The sequence below is a fragment of the Papio anubis genome, chromosome 8, assembly GCF_008728515.1.
Source record: "Papio anubis isolate 15944 chromosome 8, Panubis1.0, whole genome shotgun sequence".
NCBI classification, from domain to species: domain Eukaryota; kingdom Metazoa; phylum Chordata; class Mammalia; order Primates; family Cercopithecidae; genus Papio; species Papio anubis.
This window is the reverse complement of record NC_044983.1, coordinates 137526097-137545666: the sequence shown is the minus strand read 5'-3', so window position 1 is coordinate 137545666 and position 19570 is coordinate 137526097. Positions and strand designations below refer to the sequence as shown.

At 53.3% G+C, this 19570-nt stretch overlaps 1 protein-coding gene across 12 annotated transcripts in view; it reads left to right on the top strand.

Moving 5' to 3' along the window:
- The window catches only part of TSNARE1 (t-SNARE domain containing 1), a 135438-nt gene that overhangs the window by 25897 nt on the left and 89971 nt on the right, over nucleotides 1–19570 (top strand). For 10 of the 12 annotated variants that reach the window (XR_004185963.1, XR_004185964.1, XM_021942699.2 and 7 more), the window contains exon 1: nucleotides 11898–12098. The exons of the other annotated variants lie outside the window; for them this stretch is intronic. Coding sequence is in view for 8 of the 10 variants with exons in the window: in XM_021942699.2 (XP_021798391.2) it covers nucleotides 12090–12098 (9 nt within the window). In the remaining 2 variants the exon portion in view is untranslated. Of the gene's footprint in view, nucleotides 1–11897; nucleotides 12099–19570 lie in introns of those variants that run through there. 12 annotated transcript variants of the gene reach the window in all.

Genomic DNA, 19570 nt, shown 5'->3' with positions numbered 1-19570 from the left:
ACCGCATCGTTCGCCGCGCGGATCCCCGTGTGTGACGCACACACATGCAGCCCTTCCACTTCGGCATCTCTGAGCACTTACCCGCATCGCTGAAGACACGTTTAGAACCTGCTTAGACTTGCTGCATATTATATAAATGCATAGCGTAGTTTGTTTATTTATTTATTGCTGAGTCTTTGGGACGTTTCTAGCTCCTTCATTTTTGTTTACAGTGCCTCCAGCTTCTGGTAGTTTCTGTCTGGATTCCTTGGAGCAGAGCTCTGGGGGTGCAGTGAAGGGGGGTCCTTCTGCATCATCATTTTGCAGGGGATTGTGCTACTTCACACCCCTACAAGCTGTGTCTGAGGCTGGAGCCCCTGCCGTGCCCCCAGTTATGCACCAGCACTAACCCAGTGGCAGGTGCTGGCGTCCTTTGGCTGGGATCAGCTTTCCTGGGATTCTCGGGTTATTTCTCATGCGGCTAGGGCGCTCGCCTGCCTTCCTGCACACTGCCCTGACTCAGTTCATGTGATGTCTGAATGTTTTAAAAATGAATGTGTAGGAGGGCCTTATTTATTAAGGGTAGCAGCCTTTGTCATATTTGTTGCAAATATGTTTTCAGTTTATCTTTTGCCTTTTAATTTTGCCTATTTTGCATTTTAACTTATAGAAGCTTTTTTCTTTTTTTTAGTATGCTGCCAAGTCTGTGTTCGTGCGTGTGTGTGGATAACGTTGCTTTTGTATTTGGTAGATGTTTTCTTTGGGGTTGTCTTAATCTTTTGCTTTTGATTTGTTTCTAAGTGATGCAGCCCTTTAGTCTGTCTGGGATAGATCTTGGGTGATTTATGAGATGAAGAGCTGGAGTATGTTTTGTCCCAGGTCACCCACTGGTTTGTGGGACACTGGATGAGGAGTGTCTGTGGAGGACGTGAGGGGACGTGCTCTTGGAGGGATGCACTCTGAGGATGCTGCCACGTCCCCCATTGACGGGGAGGTGGCAGGGTGGGCACAGCAGAGAGACTAGGACAGGAGGGCAGGCCTGAGGTGTGGGGCTCTGCCAGTAGCTGTCCTCTGCTTCCCCTGTGATCTCAGGAGTGCTTCCGTCTCTTCCTGAGCCCAGCGTCCTGTGTGGCTCTCCCTGCTCTGCCCAGGTTCTACTGATCCGCCTGAAGCTGTTGGCCTCGGGGAAGGGCGAGGAAGGGCTGGCCTGTCTGCAGGGTGTCCACTGGTGGCTCAGCACATGCTTCCCTTGCACTCTGGGCCCCGAGTCTGCCACTCGGGTTTACAGCCCCCGTGCCCGGGCCCTGGGAGTCCTGTGTCTGGGTGGGCCCTCCAGCTAGCCTAGTCTCTCTGCCCGACACCTTCTCCAGGCATTGGAGCCTGTCAGTCCGTTGGGGCTGGTGTAACAAATGCCATGAACTGGCTGGTGACAGACACTCATTTCTCATGACTCTGAAGGCTGCAAGTCTGAGATCGGAGTGCCAGCGGGGGTGGTTCTGGGGGCCCTCTTCTGGGTTGCAGGCTGCTGACTTCTCGCTGTGCCCACACATGGTGGAGAGTTGGTTGGAGCGCTCTCAGGTCCATTTGACAACGGCACCCATCCCACTAATGAGGGCTCTGCCTCATGACCTGTTCACCACCCAAATGCCTCACCTGCTAATGCCGTCACCTTAGAGGCAGGATTTCAAAGTGGGAACTTGCAGAGGACGTGAACATTCAGACCACAGCAGGGTTCACTGGGCTCCAGGGTCGCCCTTGTGGTTCTCAAGTTCCCCTCAGGGGAAAACAGGGCACCAAGACACATGTGGAGTCTCCCTAAGTGAGACACACCCTTGTCCCCTTCTCACCCCCTCAGTAGCCCTGCAGGGTGCAAATTGCTCCCGCACTTTGGATTATATGGATATACTCAGAGAGATAGAGCGACTCAGAGGTTGCACGCAGGTCAGGGAGGAGTGGACTGTGCAGTCCACAGTCTCTGCCAACTCTGCTGGGACCATGTTTTCCAGGTGTGTATAGTGGCTGGTCCAATCTGTGAAGCCTCCAGCACAGGGACCTGTTGTAGCCACGGACCTGGAGGGGCAGCCAGAGCTGGGAGGCCCTGCCCCCTGCTTTTGCCCACCCTCTTCCTCTCTCCTTGCAACCTGCAGGTGTCCACACATCTCTGTCAGCTGGAACCCCAGCCTGGGCCTGCGCTGGAAGCCGGAGCCTCATGGGAGCCGGCCAGGCCTGGGAGCAGGCAGGCTCTTACTGCTAGGAAGCCACATCTTCTAGGCCTCAGTTGCCATGACTGGGGGTCTCTGTGCAGCAAGGTTGGCCCAGCAGCTGAGTGCTGGTGGCATCACAGGCAGGATTTTCGTTTTCATTGAACCACTTGCTTTGCTAATTGAAGGGTCAGACCTTTGAGAGAGCATGCAGTGTGCACTGTGGTGAGCTGGATGGCGGACTTCACCGGGAGGTGCACCGAAGGCTGCCCAGTGGGCTGAGCATTCAGGCAGCTGCTGCCAGGCCTGCCTGGCGGGTCCCCTTGGAGCCGAGGAAGCTGGCACCTAGCCCCAGGGCCTGTCCTGCCAGGGCCTGCCCCATCCTCTGCCAGCCCAGCTTCCTTTCCCTGCAGACTTAGGGACACACCCACACTGCTCTGACCACCTTGTGTGGTGCTCCTCACCTGCCACCTGCCCTCCTCCAGGGCACCACTGCACTGCTGCTGTCTGTCCAGCACAGGCCAAGCCCTGGGTGTGCACCCCTGTTCTCAAGGGGCCACATGCAGATGTCCGCCGTGGGTGCCGGGAGCAGCTGGGAGACTGCCCCATTGTCATGGGTACCCAGAAGCAGATATGTGGCTTGTCCCTTGCTATACCCCAGTGTTCAGGACGGGACCGGCACGTGGCAGGCTCGGAGCACACTGTGACCAGTGGGGCCACTCCTGTGGGAGGTCCACTTCTGTTTGGGTACTGTGGTTGAGGTGTGGTGACCCTAAATTTGGGTATTGTCTTTCCAGCAAGCCTGTCTCCTCCCTGGAGAAAGGGGACAGGAACTAATGGTGGTTGGGCACCTGCCTGGTGCCGGGTCCCTGGCAGGTTCTGTCAAATGTGGATTGGTTTGGTAGCAGCCGTCGGATGTGTGTGAGGTCTTCCCAGGGCAGCTCCGAGGCTGGCGCCTGTTCCCCAGGCCAAGCTGAGTCCCTCCTTCCTCCGCCCCAGCCCCTCCCTGCCCCCACTAGTTTCCAGAGCCTTCTCAGAGCCTCTCTCCCCTTTTCAGATGGTCTTTGTTTGAGAAAACTCTCCAGGGGCCATAATTTATGCATTTCCCACTCCTTTTTTTTTTTATTTTGAGACGGAGTCCCGCTCTGTTGCCCAGGTTAGAATGCAGTGGCGCGATCTCCGCTCGCTGCAAGCCCCACTTCCCGGGTTCACGCCATTCTCCTGCCTCAGCCTCCCGAGTAGCTGGGACTACAGGCGCCCGCCACCACGCCCGGCTAATTTTTTGTATTTTTTAGTAGAGACGGGGTTTCACTGAGTTAGCCAGGATGGTCTCGATCTCCTGACCTCGTGATCCGCCCGCCTCGGCCTCCCAAAGTGCTGGGATTACAGGCTTGAGCCACCACGCCCGGCTGCATTTCCCACTTCTAAAGTGATTTGCCTGGAAGCCAAGTCCCCAGTGAGTGAACTTTAGTCTTTTTTTTTTTTTTTTTCTTTTTCTTTTGTTTTTTGGGACTGGGTCTCCCTCTGTCCCATGCTGGAATGCAACGGCACGATCTCAGCTCACTGCAACCTCTGCCTCTCCGGGTTCTAGTGATTCTCCTGCCTTAGCCTCCCCGGTAGCTGGGATTACAGGTGTGGGCCACCACGCCTGGTTAACTTTTGTATTTTTAGTAGAGATGGGGTTTCACCATGTTGCCCAGGCTGGTCTCAAACTCCTGACCTCAAGTGATCTGGCTGCTTTGGGCTCCCAAAGTGCTGAGATTACAGGCATGAGCCACGTCGCCTGGCCTGAACTTTAGTCTTTTAATTTTTTTCCTCACTGACGCCTCCTGGAGACTTCCCCTTTGCTCCACACACACAGTGTATTACCTGAAGCCTGCGGTATTTCTTCTTGTCGATGTTTTAATCCCCTGGGGGTGCCGCTGGCTGTGCTCTGAGCCCTTCCTCCCCAGCCGTCCCTCTCCCTGCTTCCCTCCTCGCCTGCCTGCCTCCCTCTCCTCTGTGTGCCTGCTTGCCTCTGCCTGGAGTGGGTAAGGCCATCTTCTTTGATCCCGTAGGTCTGGTTCTCGCCCCGATGGGCAGCAGCTCCGGCCGTCCCTCTCCTCGCTTCCCCCCTTGCCTGCCTACTTCCCTCTCCTGTGTGTGCCCGCTTGCCTCTGCCTGGAGTGGGTAAGGCCGTCTTCTTGGATCCCGGAGGTCTGGATCTCGCCCCGATGGGCAGCAGGCGGGTCTCTGGTGGTTTTCTGTGCTCGGCCCCTCCTCGCCTGACTCACTTTCTCTCTCCTGTGGCAGGTCCCCGTGTCAGAGGTAGAAGGAGGGGTGGGGGCCTGGGCGTCACAGAGAGCAGGGGCCAGCATCCGTCAGCTGTGGGATGGTGGTGTGGTCTCAGGGACCCGTGGAGCTTGTAGGCCTGCTGGGTTTTCTTCCTGGAGGACGACAGTGAACTCCTCTTGATGTTGTCTTTGATGCCTGTGTCCTGGTTTCTTGGGGCAGGTGGGGTATTGGTGGGAGTCTGGATCGGCCCTGCCATCCAGCTGCCGGCCTCCCCAGTGGGAGTTTTCCCAGCCTCCTCTCTCACAGCCGCCAATGTGAGGCCCAGCTGGACCTTTGAGACCACCCAACAGCCCTTTGAAGGTGGCAGCACGGCTGGGCCTGAACCCACTCCCATGGCCGTAGCCCAGGTTGCACCCTGCAGCGCCTTCAGAGACCAGATGGTTTCTTCCTAAGGGAGTTGCGCCCAGCTCCAGGCGGGGCTCACGTGCCTGCTGCCTGGTCCTGTGAGGCGTGTCTTCCTCTTTTTCTTCTCGTGACACCCAGAGACAGAGGCTGAGGGAGACACAGACACAGTCCAAGAGAGAGGCACCCACTCAGGGGCCTCAGCAGACAGGTGATGGGGGAGGCGTAGGACAGGCTGAGGGGTAGGATGGAGGGGCCGAGGGAGGGAGCGGAGCAAGAAAAAGCATCCAGAAGTCAGGGGCAGGACCTCGGCCAAGAGGCCGCAGAGGAGGCCCGGGGGGAGTCTGCTGGGAGGGGCACAGCAGGGAAGGAAACGGCACTGGTGAGGTGGTCTTCTCAGGAGGGGGCCAAGGGAAGGAAAGGCACTGGTGGGGTGGTCTTCTCAGGAGGGGCCCGTGGGGATGTTCTGGGTCCTTCTACGTATGTGAGCTCAGCTCATCCTCCAGCATTGCTGCTAAGGCCATTTCACAGAAGAGGGGCACAGAGGCTAGGGAACGTGCCAGGGGCCACCCAGGCAGGAGCCCCTTTGCCCCCTGCTGCTCACGTGAGGGGTGAGGAAAGCCAGCACACTCTTTCCACCCCGCAGCCTCTGTCTGTCCCTGGGGCCCAGTTTCTCTTCCCATCCATCCAAAGCCAGTGGGCCCGCCCTTAAAGAGGGGGCCATCCTGTGTCTGCTGTAAGGCTGAATTCATGGTTATCCTCTGTGTCCCAGCCTGTCCAGCGCTTCCCTTCCCTTCTCCCTCCCACTCATCCTTCGTTGGTTTTCTCTCATTCTTTCAGCAAGCGGTTGTGGGGCTCTTCCCGCTCTGCTGCCAGATGCCAGGTCCCAGGAGCCGAGGCTGCAGTGAACATGCCCAGGGCCCATCCTGCGTCTGTCGGGCTGCGGACCTGCAGAGTCAGGCTCCCATGGCGGGTCTTTCAGTCGAGCCTCTCCCCTGAGATCAGATCCTGTGTTCAGTTGCCCATACTGTGTTTCCAGTGAGTGGCTTCTCAAGGTCAGTGTCTGCCAAGCGGAATTCAGAATCCACCACCTGCTCTCACGGCCTTCGTCTCCTTGGTTGATGGCAGCCCTGTTCTTCCATTTGCTTAAACCAGGGTCATCATGCATTTCCTGGAAAGGACCAGACTGTAAATGTGTTGGTGTTCTCCGGCTTCAGAGTGTCCGTTGCAGCTATCCGGCTCTGCCCCGTGGTACAAAAGCAGCCCACAGACAACCCATGGATGAATGGGCGTGGCTGTGTGCCAGCAAAGCTTTATTGCAGATGAGGCAGAGCGCCTGTGGGTGGTTGTTTGCCAACCCTCAGCTTAGGCTAAAAATGTTGTGTTCATACTCATTTTTTTAGAGTTGGCGTTCAGCTCATGTGTGGTAAGAGACACCTATCTTAAGTATGCAGCCTGACGAATTGTTGCAGGTGTGTCCATCCCTGGAACCACAACCTCGATCCAGAAACAGAGTGTTTCCAACACCCGCAAGTCACCTTTGTGCTCCTTTCCAGCCCGGTCCCTCCTCGCAAGGGTGGCCGTGATCCTAGTTGCTGTCATGGTTAATGAGTGTTGTCTGGTTGTTTTTGTGATGTCAGCCTTATTGAAGTATAATTTATATACAATAAAATTTACTCTTTTAAGTGTGCAGTGAATTTTGATGAATGTATACAGTCGTGCAGCACCACCACCATTAAGATACCGGACATTTTCATCACCCAGGATGTCTTCCCCTGCCCCCTGCAGTCCATCCCTATGCCCACTCCTAGCCCTTGGCAGCCACTCACCTGACTTTGCTTCCTGCAGGGTTTTTTTTTCCCCCCATTCATGGAAGAGTTTATGTATTTAGTATTACTTCTTTAAATGTTTGGTAGAATTTGCTCTGAAGCCTCTAGGCCTGGAGTGTTTGTTAATGGAAGGTTTTTAACTCCCAGTTCAATGTGTATTTAATAGATACAAGGCTGTTCAGGGTTGTGTCCTTCAAGGAATTTGTTGATTTCATCTAGGTTGTTGAATTTATGGGCATAAAGTTGTTAGTAATATTCCCTCATTAGTCTTTGAATGTCTGTAGGATCTGTAATGATGTCCTCCTGTGCCTGTGAGAAACAGCTTTGCCAACTGAAGTGTAGAGCTTTTATACAGTTTGCTTCAGCCTGACATTTCCAGTCAGAATGCTGTTTTCCAAAGGTACTTAGGTCAGCAGCTTTTTTTCTCTACTTCATTTTTGAAGACATTTTCATTGGATATAGAATTCTGGCTTGCAGATTTGTTGTTGTTGTTGTTGTTTTTCCCCTCAGCGCTTTAAAGATGTTACTCCATTGTCTTCCGGCTTGCATGGTTTCTGAGGGAAAATCAGCTGTAATTCTTCATTTCTTGGCATGCGGTTTGTATTCTTTCTTTGCCAGCTTCAAGATTTTTTAATCTTTGTTTTTCATCAGGTTGAGTATGATATCTCTACGTGTTTTTCACCTTTTTTATTTAGTATTTATTTTGCATAGTGTTCTCTGAGCTTTTTGTGGTGGTGGTTTTTTTTGAGACAGGATCTCACTCTTTCCCCCAGGCTGGAGTGCGATGGTGCTTGGCTCACTGTAATCTTAAACTCCTGGGCACAAATGATCCTCCCGCCTCAGCCTGCTGAGTAGCTGGGCACATATCATTGTGCCCAACAAATGTTTAAATTTATTTTTTATTTTTTGTAGAGATGGAGTCTCACTTTGTTGGCCAGGCTGGTCTTGAACTTCTGGCCTCAAGTGGTCTTCCTGCCTTGGCCTTCCAAAGTGCTGTGATTACAGGCATGAGCCACCATGCCTGGCCTCTCTGGGCTTTTTGGGTCTGTGGGATGATACTGTCTCCGCTTGTTGAGGCTGCTATAGCAGAATACCTTAGACAACAGAAATGTGTTTCTCCCAGTTCTCAAGGCTGCAAGTCCAGGATCAAGGTGCCAGCAGATTTGGGTCCTGTGATGGCCTATGTCCCAGTTCCTAGATGGGGCCTTCTATCTGTGTCCTCGTGTGGTGGAAGGGTGAGGGGTCTTTCTGGGGTCTGATTTATAAGAGCACTGATCCAATTCATGAGTGCTCCACCTCTATGATCTCGTCACCTCCTAAAGGCCCCTCCTCCTAACACCTTCAGGTTGGGAGTTAGATTCCAACCTTGGAAGACACATTCAGTCTGGAGCGAATGCCTTTCATTCTTTCTGGAAAGTTCTCTGCCACTGCTCGCTCTCTCTTCACCTTCCGGGATTCCAGTTAAACATTTGCTAGGACGTTTGATAATGGCTGGTAGGTGCTTGTCTTTTGTTTTCCTTTTTCACTTTTTTCTCTATGTTTTGGTTTGGGTAATTTCAGGTTGACTGACTTTTCCCTCCTGGCTGTGTTGAGTCTATGGCAGAGCTGCAGAAGCCTTCTTCATTTCTGTCTGGTGTTTCTAATTGTTGGCATTTCCCTGTGACCCTCTGTTAGTTTCCATTTCCCTGCTGAACTTCCCCACTGCTCATGCATTTTGTCCATCTTCTCTACTGGGGCCTTTCACATGGAAGCCATAGTTATTTAAAATTCCCTGATGGTTCTGAGGTCTCCTCAGTCTAGCTCTGCTAATTGTGTTGTTACTTGACAGTGGTTTGCTTTTTCTAATGTTTTTGTGCGTCTTGTACTTTTCGATTGATTTGATTGATTTTGACTTCAGATATAGGACTTCAGACTGAGATAAGTAATATTTATGCTCAGAAACGGGCATTCCCCTTATACTAGGCCATTTATGTGGGGTTGAGTCCAGCTGGTCAGGGGTTGGCCTGGATTCGGGTTTTGCTGCAGCTGTTTTTACCCTCAGTATATGACCCGGTTACAGACTCCCCTGGAGTTACTTGGTGTTTGGGGTGGGTGGGTGTTCCTGCCCTACTCTCCACAGCGTTGGGCTTCCTCCTGTGCTCACGCTGCAGATACAGAGGTGGTCTCTCCCACATTGTTTCCCCTCCTGCAGCAGGAGGTTCATTTGCTGGCTGTTGGGAGCCTGGCAGCCGGGTGACGGTTGTCTCCTTGTAGCCTCAGTCTCAGGCAGGCCTGGTCTCAGGAGCGGGGGTTTCACAGAGACCCTTCCCTCTCCCTGCGGCAGTTAAACTCTGCTTGAATCCTTTGCTGGTCTTTAGAGGAGAGTGTTTTCTGCCTCTCCTGCAGTCCTGTGGTGGGCCCAGGAAGGCGCCCTGCCCCTTTTCCAGAGACATGAAGTGCTTTTTGACCCTTTCTTAGCCACTGTGGGTGTTCACGGATGCCGTGGGGCCACAGGGCTCAGCCATTGCTGCCCTTAACCCATAGGCTTGGGCTTTTATTCTTCAGGGGAGAGGGGCTTCCTGTCTTTCAGCTGCAGGGCCGCCAGTCTGCTGGCACCTGCGCTCCAGGGGTCCTGCCTTGTCCTGTGCTAGGCTTTCTCTTGAGCCCATGGAGAAGAGCTTGTGAGTGCATGTGGCCGCCCAGGTGGCTTCATTCTTTTTGCCTACCTGGGTGGCCCCTGGGGTCTCCCGTCCTTTCTCTGCTGCAGAGGCCAGTGCTCCCACCTTCTCTCCTGGGACTCTCTTTCTTTCGGTTTCAGGCTACTCCATGGCCCTGATGCTTCAGCCGTCTGATGAGTCCAGGCCTTTTCGTATTGTTAGGTCCGGGCAGCACTCTTTCCAGCTTCCTAGTCATAGGCAGAAGGGGAGCTCTCCGAACCGGTATACATTGCATTTCTCTAGTTGTGAGTCAGCTTGAACAGTCTTTTCATATGTTTAAGCACCAGTTTTATATCCTCCGTGTGTAAATTTCCTGTTTGTGTCTTTTGCCCCCCTTTTTTTTTTTTTTTTTTTTTTTGGTTTCCTTGAAGTTTTTATGAGCTCTTTATATGTTAAGGATAATATTTGTCCTTTGTCTCTGGCATATGTTGCAAATATTTTGTCTTTGCTTGTCTTCTGTTGTCTTTCTGCGTTGCTTAGGGTGTTTTTTTTTTGTTTGTTTTTTTGTTTTTTTTTAAACCATGCAGAAGTTTTTTTGTTTGCTTGCTTTTATAAAAGCTGTGACTTGCGTCAGTCTTTCCTTTTATAGTATTTTCATTTTGAGTCCTACTTGGGAAACTTTTCCCTACATAGAGGTTAAAGGAGAATTCATTCTTCTGCCCATGCTTTCATTGTTTTGTCTTTTCTGCATTGATAGCCATGATCCATTTGGAGTGTATTCTTTTTATTATGTGAGGTATGAACCAATTTTTTTTTCCAAATGTCTAAGCAGATGTCTCAGCACCATTTACGAAAAAGTCCTTCTTTGATTTGTGATGCCGCATTTATCATATACTAAATTTCCATATGTACGTGGGTTTATTTTTAGACTTTCTTCCTTATTCCATTGGTCTATTTATATTTTCATGCACAGTTTTAATTATAGAGGCTTTCTAGCATTTTAATAATAGCGATGTAATTCACATATCCTAAAGTTCACCCTTTTGAAGTGTGTAATTCAGTGAATTTTAGTCTATTTACAGTGTTGTACATTCATTACTATCAAATGCCGGAATATCTCCATCACCCTGAAAAGAAAGCCCACATATATGAGCAGTCACTCCCTAGTCCCCCTCCCCGACCCCGGCATCCGTCTGTCTGCTTTCGGTTTCTGTGGATTTGCATCTTGCGGCCTCTCGTGACAGTGGAATCACACATGTGTGGTCTTTGGTGTCTGGCTCCTTCCGCCTCGCACGGTGCTTTCAGGATCCGTTCCTGTTGTAACGTGTGTGAGGACTTCACTCTCTAGGACTCTGAAAGTCCGCAAGTGTGAGCCCTTTTTGTTTAGTGTTTTCCCAGTTATTCTTGTGTCTTTGTTTTCCTAGATGAACTGCCTGTGATGAACTGCCTGTCAACCCGTCCAGCTCCATAAAAACGCATGTTGGTATTTTTATTGCGATAGGAAAACTGACGTCTTTGTGATACAGTCATCCTATTGAAGAACAAGGGATAGCTTTCTATTTGATCAGTTCTAGTTTTCTGAACTTTAAAATACTTTAAAGTCCCCTTGAAGAGATTTTTCCCATTTCATGTTAAATTTATTCCTAGATATACTGTGTTCTTTGTTGCTGTTGTAAATGGGTTTTTTCCTACCATGACCGTCTCAGACTGGTTTCTGTGTATGTGAAGGCTGTGAATTTCTGTATGTTAATTTTATATCCTGATACTTTACCAAAGTCTTTCATTGTTCAGATTTTAACATTGTTTTGCTAGGGTTTTCCAAGTATACTGTCATATCATTTACAAGCAGAGAGAATCGTGTTTCATTTCTTTCTTTGTTTTTAATGTCTTGTTGATCTCTTGTTTTACCTGCATTGGCTGACACCACCGGAACAGTGTGGAATAGGACTGGAGATAGCTGGCACCTTTGTTTCCTTCTTGATATTCGGGAATTGTTCCTAGTGTTTTTTATTAAGTAAGGTGCTCATTTAGGATGAAAGGTTCTTTATCATTATAAGACAGCTTCTGTGTTTTCATCAGGAATGAGCATTGAACTCTGTTGATGCTGTTTTTAACATCTGTGGAGAAACCCACCAGCTTTTCCCCATAGGTTCCTTAGGTTAATATGGTGTAGTGCACTGATGAGTGTCCTCTTGTTGAACTAGCCTTGCATTCCTGGGAAAAACAAGCAGAGGGGGTTTTGGGTTTATTTATTAGTGTTTTATTTAGTATTTTTGCATCAATATTTATAGGATGTTCATTTGTAATTTTTTCTTTTTCTTGTTTTTAGGTTAGGTTTATTAGGTTTTGGTGACATGGTCATACATGCTTCATAAAAGCAATCAGATTGGGAGGCTGAGGCAGGTAGATCACGAGGTCAGGAGATCGAGGCCATCCTGGCTAACACGGTGAAACCCCGTCTCTACTAAAAATACAAAAAATTAGCTGGACGTGGTGGTGGGCACCTGTAGTCCCAGCTACTCAGGAGGTTGAGGCAGGAGAGTGGCGTGAACCTGGGAGGCGGAGCTTGTGGTGAGCTGAGATCACGCCACTGCACTCCAGCCTGGGTAACAGAGCGAGACTCCATCTTAAAAAAAAAAAAAAGCAATCAAAGTTTCCCTTCATTTTCAGTGCCCTGGGACAATTTATGGCACATTGGAAACGTTTGGCCAAATTCCTCTGCAAAACCGTCAGCTGCTGTAGCTGCACAGTCTTGAGTGTTCCTGTCCATGAACATGGTAGGTCCCTTCACTCATTTCCATGTTCTTCACTTTCTTTTAGTAATGTTTTGCACTTTTCAGTGCTTGCACCTTTTACAGTTATTCCTATGATTAAAAAATAATTTCCAGTGAGTTTTAATTTTAGGTTTAATTTAGAACTTTTGGACGTAATTTTAAAGAAAAGTTACCAGATTAACAGGAAAACTTGTTGTATATATTTTGCCCAAATTTCCCAAATGTTAACATGTCCCTCATTTGGTTTATTCTTTCTTCCCCTCTCTCTGTCTCTCTGTCTTTCTCTCTGTCTGTCTTTGTGTGTGTGTGTATATATATGTATGATTTTTCTCAGAACTACTTGATAGTGAGTTGCAGACGTGATGCTCCTTGATCCCCAAATAGACAGTGTGTATAGCTACAGCACAGTGATCCAGATCAGGACATTGACATGGATACAGTAGGCTTCTCCATTCTAAAGGTCGTGTTTGTATTCACAGGAAAAACCTTTTGAATTGTGTTCTTTTTAGCAAAATGTCCTTTCTAGTACCATGAAATCCCAGATCCTGTGTTGGTTTTAGTGATTGTCTCTTTAGCCTCCTTTTATTTCAAACAACACCTCAGTCTGCCTGTCTTTGAGGACATTGACATTTTGAAGATGGCTGGTGAGTTCTTCTCAGTCTGAGTGTCTCTGCTGTTTCTCACAGTCACACACTTTGGGCAGGAAGATCACGGAAGTGATGTTCTTCTGTGCATCGTGTAAGAGGGATACGTGGTGCTGGCTTGTCCCATGGCTGATGATGCTGACTTAGATCATTTGATTAAGGTGATGTCTACCAGCCTTCTCTTATGTAAAATTATTTTCTTACATTTTTAATTAATAAGTATCTCAGAGAAGATCCTTTGCGATGATGTAAATATGCCGTTATTCGTCAAACCTTCACATACTAGCTTTAACATTTGTTGGACATTCTTACCAGAGTGAATGATTATCCTGATGGTTGCTGGTTCCATCATTCCTTCCACAGTTATTAGCTGGCTTTCTACTCTAAGGAAAAGCTCTTCTTGTTTTTTTCCTACTTATTCATCTGTAACAGTGTGGACTGATGGATTTTTATTTTATTCAATGAGTTATACAGTTCTTATTTATTTTAATGCTCAGATTGTCCACATTTGGCCAGGGACAGCCTTTTCAAGCTGGTTCTTGTGTCCTTTTGAGATGCCCCTACCTTTATTTGAGCTTTTCCTTACTCTTTTGCATAACAGCACGCTCCATGCTCCAGACTTATACTTTCCTGGCTGTAGCCCTGGAGTCAGCCATTTCTCTAAGACATCTTAATATCTCTTGCTTGCTGTAGGTGAAGAGTGGTATTTAGGAAGCAAGAGCTCTGTGCTGGGTGTGTCCATTGCTATGGGGGTGTGTAGTGTCTCAGCCCTCTCAGTGGACAAAGCTAGGGAGTAGATGTCTGTCATGTACACACTCAGCTATGTAAATGAGTGTGCCTGTGTGATTATATATACCCACACACATCTATATCTGTATTTCTCTGTGCATCTTAAAAACTATGAATTCACGCTGACTCCTCCAAGTTCTAATCGAGCACCACTGCTTGGCGAGTGAGCGCGGGAGTGCTCAGTGTGGGGGGTAGGATGATGAGGACACGCTCTTCTTCCTCCGTAGCTCGTGGTCCAGCGGGGAGACTGCCGTGAGGGTAGACATCAGGCCCTAGTGCTGGTACAGGGAGAGCACCTGGGAACCCTGAGTGTGGAAGGTGGGGCAGTAGAAAGCATTGCAGCCATGGGATGCCAGGCACCTTATTCTAGATCTGCTTTGTCCCTGTGACCTTGATAAGTGATTTTCCCTCCCCAGGTTTTGTTTTCTCATTTTAAAAATTGAGGTTTCACTTAGAGGATTCCTGGTACAGGTGACTCTTCTTCCTCACCTGGAACCATGCTGTCTGTCATCACTCATCGTCCCCTTTGATCCCCAGACAGGTCCTACACATCTCCACGAGACTGTGGTCTCACGAGCAGGTGTGGCCAGATGCAGGGCACCATCTGTTGGGCATCCCGGTCTCATGCGAGGGCGTGCGTGGTCTTCACCCTGATATCTCTGGGTCGGTTGGCTTGCAAAGCACCCTGAGGGCACATTCATGGGTGGGTGCCATTTTGGTGGATTCTGTGCATAGTGGGCAGTAGAGGGGAGGGTGGTCCAGGGGACATCAGTCACAGCTTGAAGGCTCCTGTGGGGACCAGTTCGTGGTGTCTGGCCCATAGGGTGAGTGGCAGGCTGGGCGGCTTAGGATTCCCTGGGAACGCCTTCTTCAGATTGTGTTTTCGTGTTCCTACAGGGACCAGTGGACCAAGAGGCCACATTGAAGGGGCTCTGTAGGGGCTGGTGAGAAGCTCAGGGTGGCCTAGGGAAAGGGTGCAGTGGAGCCAGGCTCATGGGGCTGGGGAGGGGCACGAGGCCCCTGTGCACCCTGAATTGGAGCTTTAACCCACATCTCTTCTCCCTCTCCTCTCTGGTTCCTGCCGAAAAGACCACGTCTCCCCAGGCCACCTCCACCGGTGATGGAACCGTATGACATTTTCTTACAGAGGGCAGGGCCAGCAGCCTCCACACTGAGCTGGAGGAACCAGGAAACAGGATCCAGAGACTCTCTGCTTCCTCACCACGCCCTGCTGTTTCCCCTGGGCCACGTGGTCTTGGGATGGCTCTCCCTGTAGGGCCATCCCTGGCAGATACCAGTGCACAGGGAGCCACAGCCCTCACACAGCCACGTGGGGAGATGACAGAAGGTCCTCTTCCTTGCTGGTGGCTTGGAGACTGGTCTGTTTGAGCATAGCATGGTGGCTGTGGGCTTCTGGGGGACCAGGACCCCTTCTAGGTGTCTATGCGTTAGGGTGGGGCCAGGGACCCGAGTGTCCAGAGACTTGGAAGTTGGGCTTTGAGTTCCTGCCTGGGACCTGAGAGTGTCTCACATGTTTCATCTCACTGGTCTTCATGCCCACCCTCTGAGATCTCCCTTCTTGGTCCCATTTTACAGATGAGGAAACAGACTCAAGGGCCAGGACTCGCTGGGGCACAGCAGGCTAGAGAGAACCAGCTAGAGGCTGAGCTGGGACGTTTCTAGGTCTTCTGCTCCTGGACTGGGACTGTGCTGTGGTGTGAGTGTCCCCTCCAAAGCTCACTGAAATCCGGTCACCATTGTGACAGTATGAAGAGTGGGATCCCTGAGAGGTGACTGGGTCGTGGTCACTGCCGTATCTGGGGGTGGGCTCCTGATGAGAGGAAGCGCCGGCCCCCGCTTGCTCTCGGCCTCACGTGCTTGTGTGCTCTTCCACCGGAGGCCCCTGCGTCTTGGACTTCCCAGCCCCCAGAACCGCGAGCTGAGGCCATCTCTTTTCTTTACAGACTCCCCTGTGTGTGACATTCTGTTACAGCAGCAGAAAGTGGGCTCAGGCGGTGTTCTCTGCCTTACACTGAATGCTTTTAGGGATTATACAGAGAAGTCTAAAGAGGCCGAGAATATCCAGGGCAGGGAGGTGACCTACTGCTGTCAACATGGGTCTGTTGAGGCCAAGCAAGGGAGTCAGCTCATTCATGGTGGGAGGACAGCTCCAGCAGCAACCCCTGAGGCCACAGCTCCGCTGGGGTCCTGGGTCTGTCTCTTCCCGCCTGGGAGTGGGATGCCAGATAAGACGCTCTCTTTCCCTGGGACTGCCCCTTCCTGTGCCGCTGTCTGATTGCTGCCTGTGGAGAGGCTGTGTTACAGGTGTGGTGAAAGCTGCGTGCCGGGCAGAGGAGCTGCAGCATGGCGACCTGTGGAGGTTCCCAGTGGGCAGCTGCCCTGCACAGCAAGCTCTCCCTGTGGTGGAGGCGCAGCCGAGGCGCCTCCGGCGATCATGCAGTTTCGGGCGCTGGAACTGTTGTGGTCTCATTTTGCCCTGTGGAAATGGGGTCGCAGCCGAGGGCTCCGGCGATCTGCAGCGGGCGCTGGCTGTTATGGTCTCTCCCTGTGGTGGGGCGCGGCCGAGGGCTCCGGCGGTCTGCAGCGGGCGCTGGCCGCGGTCTGGCCATTGATCTAGGCGTCTGCTCCCTATGAACTGGCAGCTCCCTCTGTCTTTTCCAGCCTTGTCTGTGGAGCTCGCCTGAGGCTCACTGAGGGAGTGTGAGGGCAGCATGCCCGCCACTGGCCAAGGGCAAGCCCGAGCCTGAGCTCCCTGGGAGCGAGTTCAGCTCCACCCCCGTCACCGTGTTGTTTCCCAGAGGACAGGGGAGGCTGGGGGCTGCAGAAAGCCTGTGCGTGAGCAGCCCAGCTGGGGCCAGAGCCTGCCCCAGGATTCCCTCCGCCACACTGGGTCCGCAGGTGGGCACCATGGAGGCCACAGGTCGCCCTTGCCCTGGCCCCTTGTCCAGGTGTGGGCCCTGGGCTGCTTTCTGTGCCCTCGCTCCTGGGAGGCAGCGCCACTTCCTGCCGTTGCCTCTGCTGCTGCATGTCCCAGCTGGTGGCTCAGCCCTGGGCTCGCCCGAGGAGCCCGTCCCTGCATTCATGTCCTCCAGCCCGAGTTGTCAGGGGCCTCTGGTGCCCTCACTGACCAGGCACATCCAGTCAGCTGCCCTCATCGTTTCCTCCCCCATGGGACAAGCATGATGCCGCTTTCCTGTCTGTCCCTGTTTGGAGCAGAGTCTTCGAGAGCAGGCCAGGTCTGTCTGGAGCTGCTGTGTCCCCGCCATGGTGCCCGGGTCAGAGGTTCAGAGAACGCATGCCCGAAGGTGAGGGAGGGACTGCTGGCCATTTGACAGATGAGAAAACCAAGGGCGGGAGAGCTGATGTGACCTCTGTGGGGCCTGGCCCTGCGAGCGACCTGCTCTCAAGCCAGGCGGAGGGGCCGGGGCTGTTCTGGAAGCCCCGGCCTGGAGAACACTGTTCCCACCTGCTGGGGGAAGGGCGGCCCAGTCTGGATATCCTCTGCCTGTGTGGGGCCCGGCCCCCTGCCTCAGAGGCCCTGTTGGGGAGTCTGACTGAGGGGCTCAAGACCCACGCACTGGCCCCACAGCCCAGGAGTTGGGGACCCAGCCCCACAGCCGGGGCTGGGAGTCTGGTGGGCAGTTGGGTTGGCCTGCTGCCTGGCCTCCCCTCCTCCCGGGCCTGGGTGCTTTGTCCCAGGGGCAGGCTGAGTTGCCAGGGTGGTGGCACGCCTGAAGTGGGTGTTCCCTGGCACTGCCACTTCCCCCGGCGCCCTGCAAACAGGATCTGGGCAGTGCAAGGACAGACGGCTCCCTTCAGGCTGACGGGGGCTGGGGGCCCTGGGAAGAGCCGGCGCCAGCCTGAGGGGCATGAGGCCGGAGGGGCTGGTGGCTGGCCTTTGCGGGCACGGAAGCAGCTCGGTAGGAAGCCTTCTTGGGAGCAAGTGGGGCATTGTCCATGGCCCCCGTCTGGCCTCATTGAGGCAGCCCTGGGGCTCGGGCCATTCTTGGGCAAAACAGCCTGGCAGCCTCTGCCTACCCCTCCGGCCTGGCCCTGCTGCCAGCTTCCGCCCAGCTGGGCTGCAAATGGCTTCTGCAGCCCTTGCCCAGGCCCTCAGCCACATCTGGCTCAGCCGGTGCCCGCTCTGCCCTTGCCACACTCCCCCAAGGGACTCCATGTCCCCCTCAAGCCTCGTCCCTGTTCTCTGCCACATCCCCTCCTGGCCGTGCCTCTGGCTGCCCAGCCCTCCCTCCTCTGAGCGCTGGCCCTGGCTGGGTCCCCTGCCCATGTGCAGCCCTTATGCTGGCCTGCCTTCTCCTGGAGGCTTCGGGGGCACCACCATGTCCTGAACTCAGCAGAGTGCTTTGGTTGGGAAGGCCTGGCTCCCTCTGTTGCTGTGCCCAGGCCTTCGAGGCCGCATCCCACAGTGCCCGGCTGCTTTCCCGGCTTGTGTGCCACGGCCCTTCCCTGCACCCACCTCACTCCTGGGAGGCTCTCGTGGTATCAGGGTAAAGTCCCACCTGAGCGAGCCAGCATGCCTGGGCGCTGACCCCTCCTCCTGGCAGGGCAGCTGTGCCAGCTGTGGTTGGCAGTGCGCTCCTGCTGGGACAGGAGTGGCATGCTGCGGCCAGGGGGTCTGAGGCCTTCTGGCATGTTTCATGCCCTGCACTCACAGCTGGCTGACCCCGGGCCTTAGTGTCCTCTTCTTGAATGGGGTTAAAACACCTGCCTCACAGTGTCATGAGGATCAGCATTGCTCACAAAAGTGAGGCACCTGGCCAGGGCCTGCTGAGCAGGTGCAGGTGAGGCAGGCAGGCTCTGGGTGGCCGGGGGCCAGTCAGATTCTCTCTTGGGGATTTCCCCGGCTCCCCTGTGAATGGGACGCATGAGAGCACCTCCTCATGGACTCGGGTGGCATCCGGCGACGTGAGTGGTGCCGAGTCTCAGGACACTGGCTCAGCACCTGTGAGGGCTGGGCTTCTCGTTCTTTCCCCCTCAGTGAAGGGTGGACCGATCCTGTGGGGGTCCTTGACTGGGAGCAGGAGACAGGGTTTCTGATCTGGCCTGCTGGGACGTGCTGAGGTCAGGGCAGGGCTGGGGTGATGACGCACTGGAGCGGGCCAGCCCTGGGTGAGGACGGCTCCAGCAGGTGTGCAGCCTCCCCTAGGCAGGGAACAGGTGGGCGTCTACGTCTTTCGGAGCGTGGCGATGCTCGGCCTGACGTGTGGTCAGCATCGGGCTCTGAGGTCAGGTGTGGGCAGGAAGGTCAGGACGGGAGCACCTGGCTGGCCTGGTGGGGGCATGAGCTGGCTGCGGGGTGGAGGAACAGGAGCAACATGGGGGAAGCCAGGGCACAGCCTGGGCAAAAGCACGGAGGTGGGAGGCAGCCTGGGTGAAACAGGCAGAACCCCCAGAGAGCAAGGGCGTGGGGCAGGGGCGCAGCAAGAGCTGAGGCTGGGGCAGGACAGGGCCCAGCTCCCAGAGACCTTGGGTGCCGGTGTGGGCACAGGGGCCACTGCTGGCTGGGGCAGTACTGGGGAGGGCTGGACCAGCGCAGGATGGGGGTTGAGTCGGACACTGGAGGGAAGTGGAAGCGTGGGGCACCTGGAGGGTTTGGGTTGGTACAGCTCAGTACCCTGTGGCCCCTTGTGGTCTCCCAGCGATGGGGGGCTTGCACCCACTGGGTTCCAGGTGTCCCCAGGGGTCCAAAGTGGCTGGCTGGGCGGGGCCGTTAGTAGGCAGAAGACACGTGTTCCCAGACCAGCTGCCTCTGCCTGTGGTGACTCGGTGGCCCCTCCCACAGGTTGGCCTTTGTCTCTGAGTTGGCTGAGCAGACACAGAGGTGTTTCATGTTCCCGTGTGCAGTGAAATGAAATTGTGAATTTGGTCAGGTGGTCTCTTTGGTGGCGGCTGAGCAGCTCACGAATCTTCACTCCCCTCCGCGTGCCTGGCCAGAGCAGAGGGGAGTTGGGCAGCCTTCCAGTGCCCACTGGGGGCTCCAGCTCTGATTCAGCTGAGCTC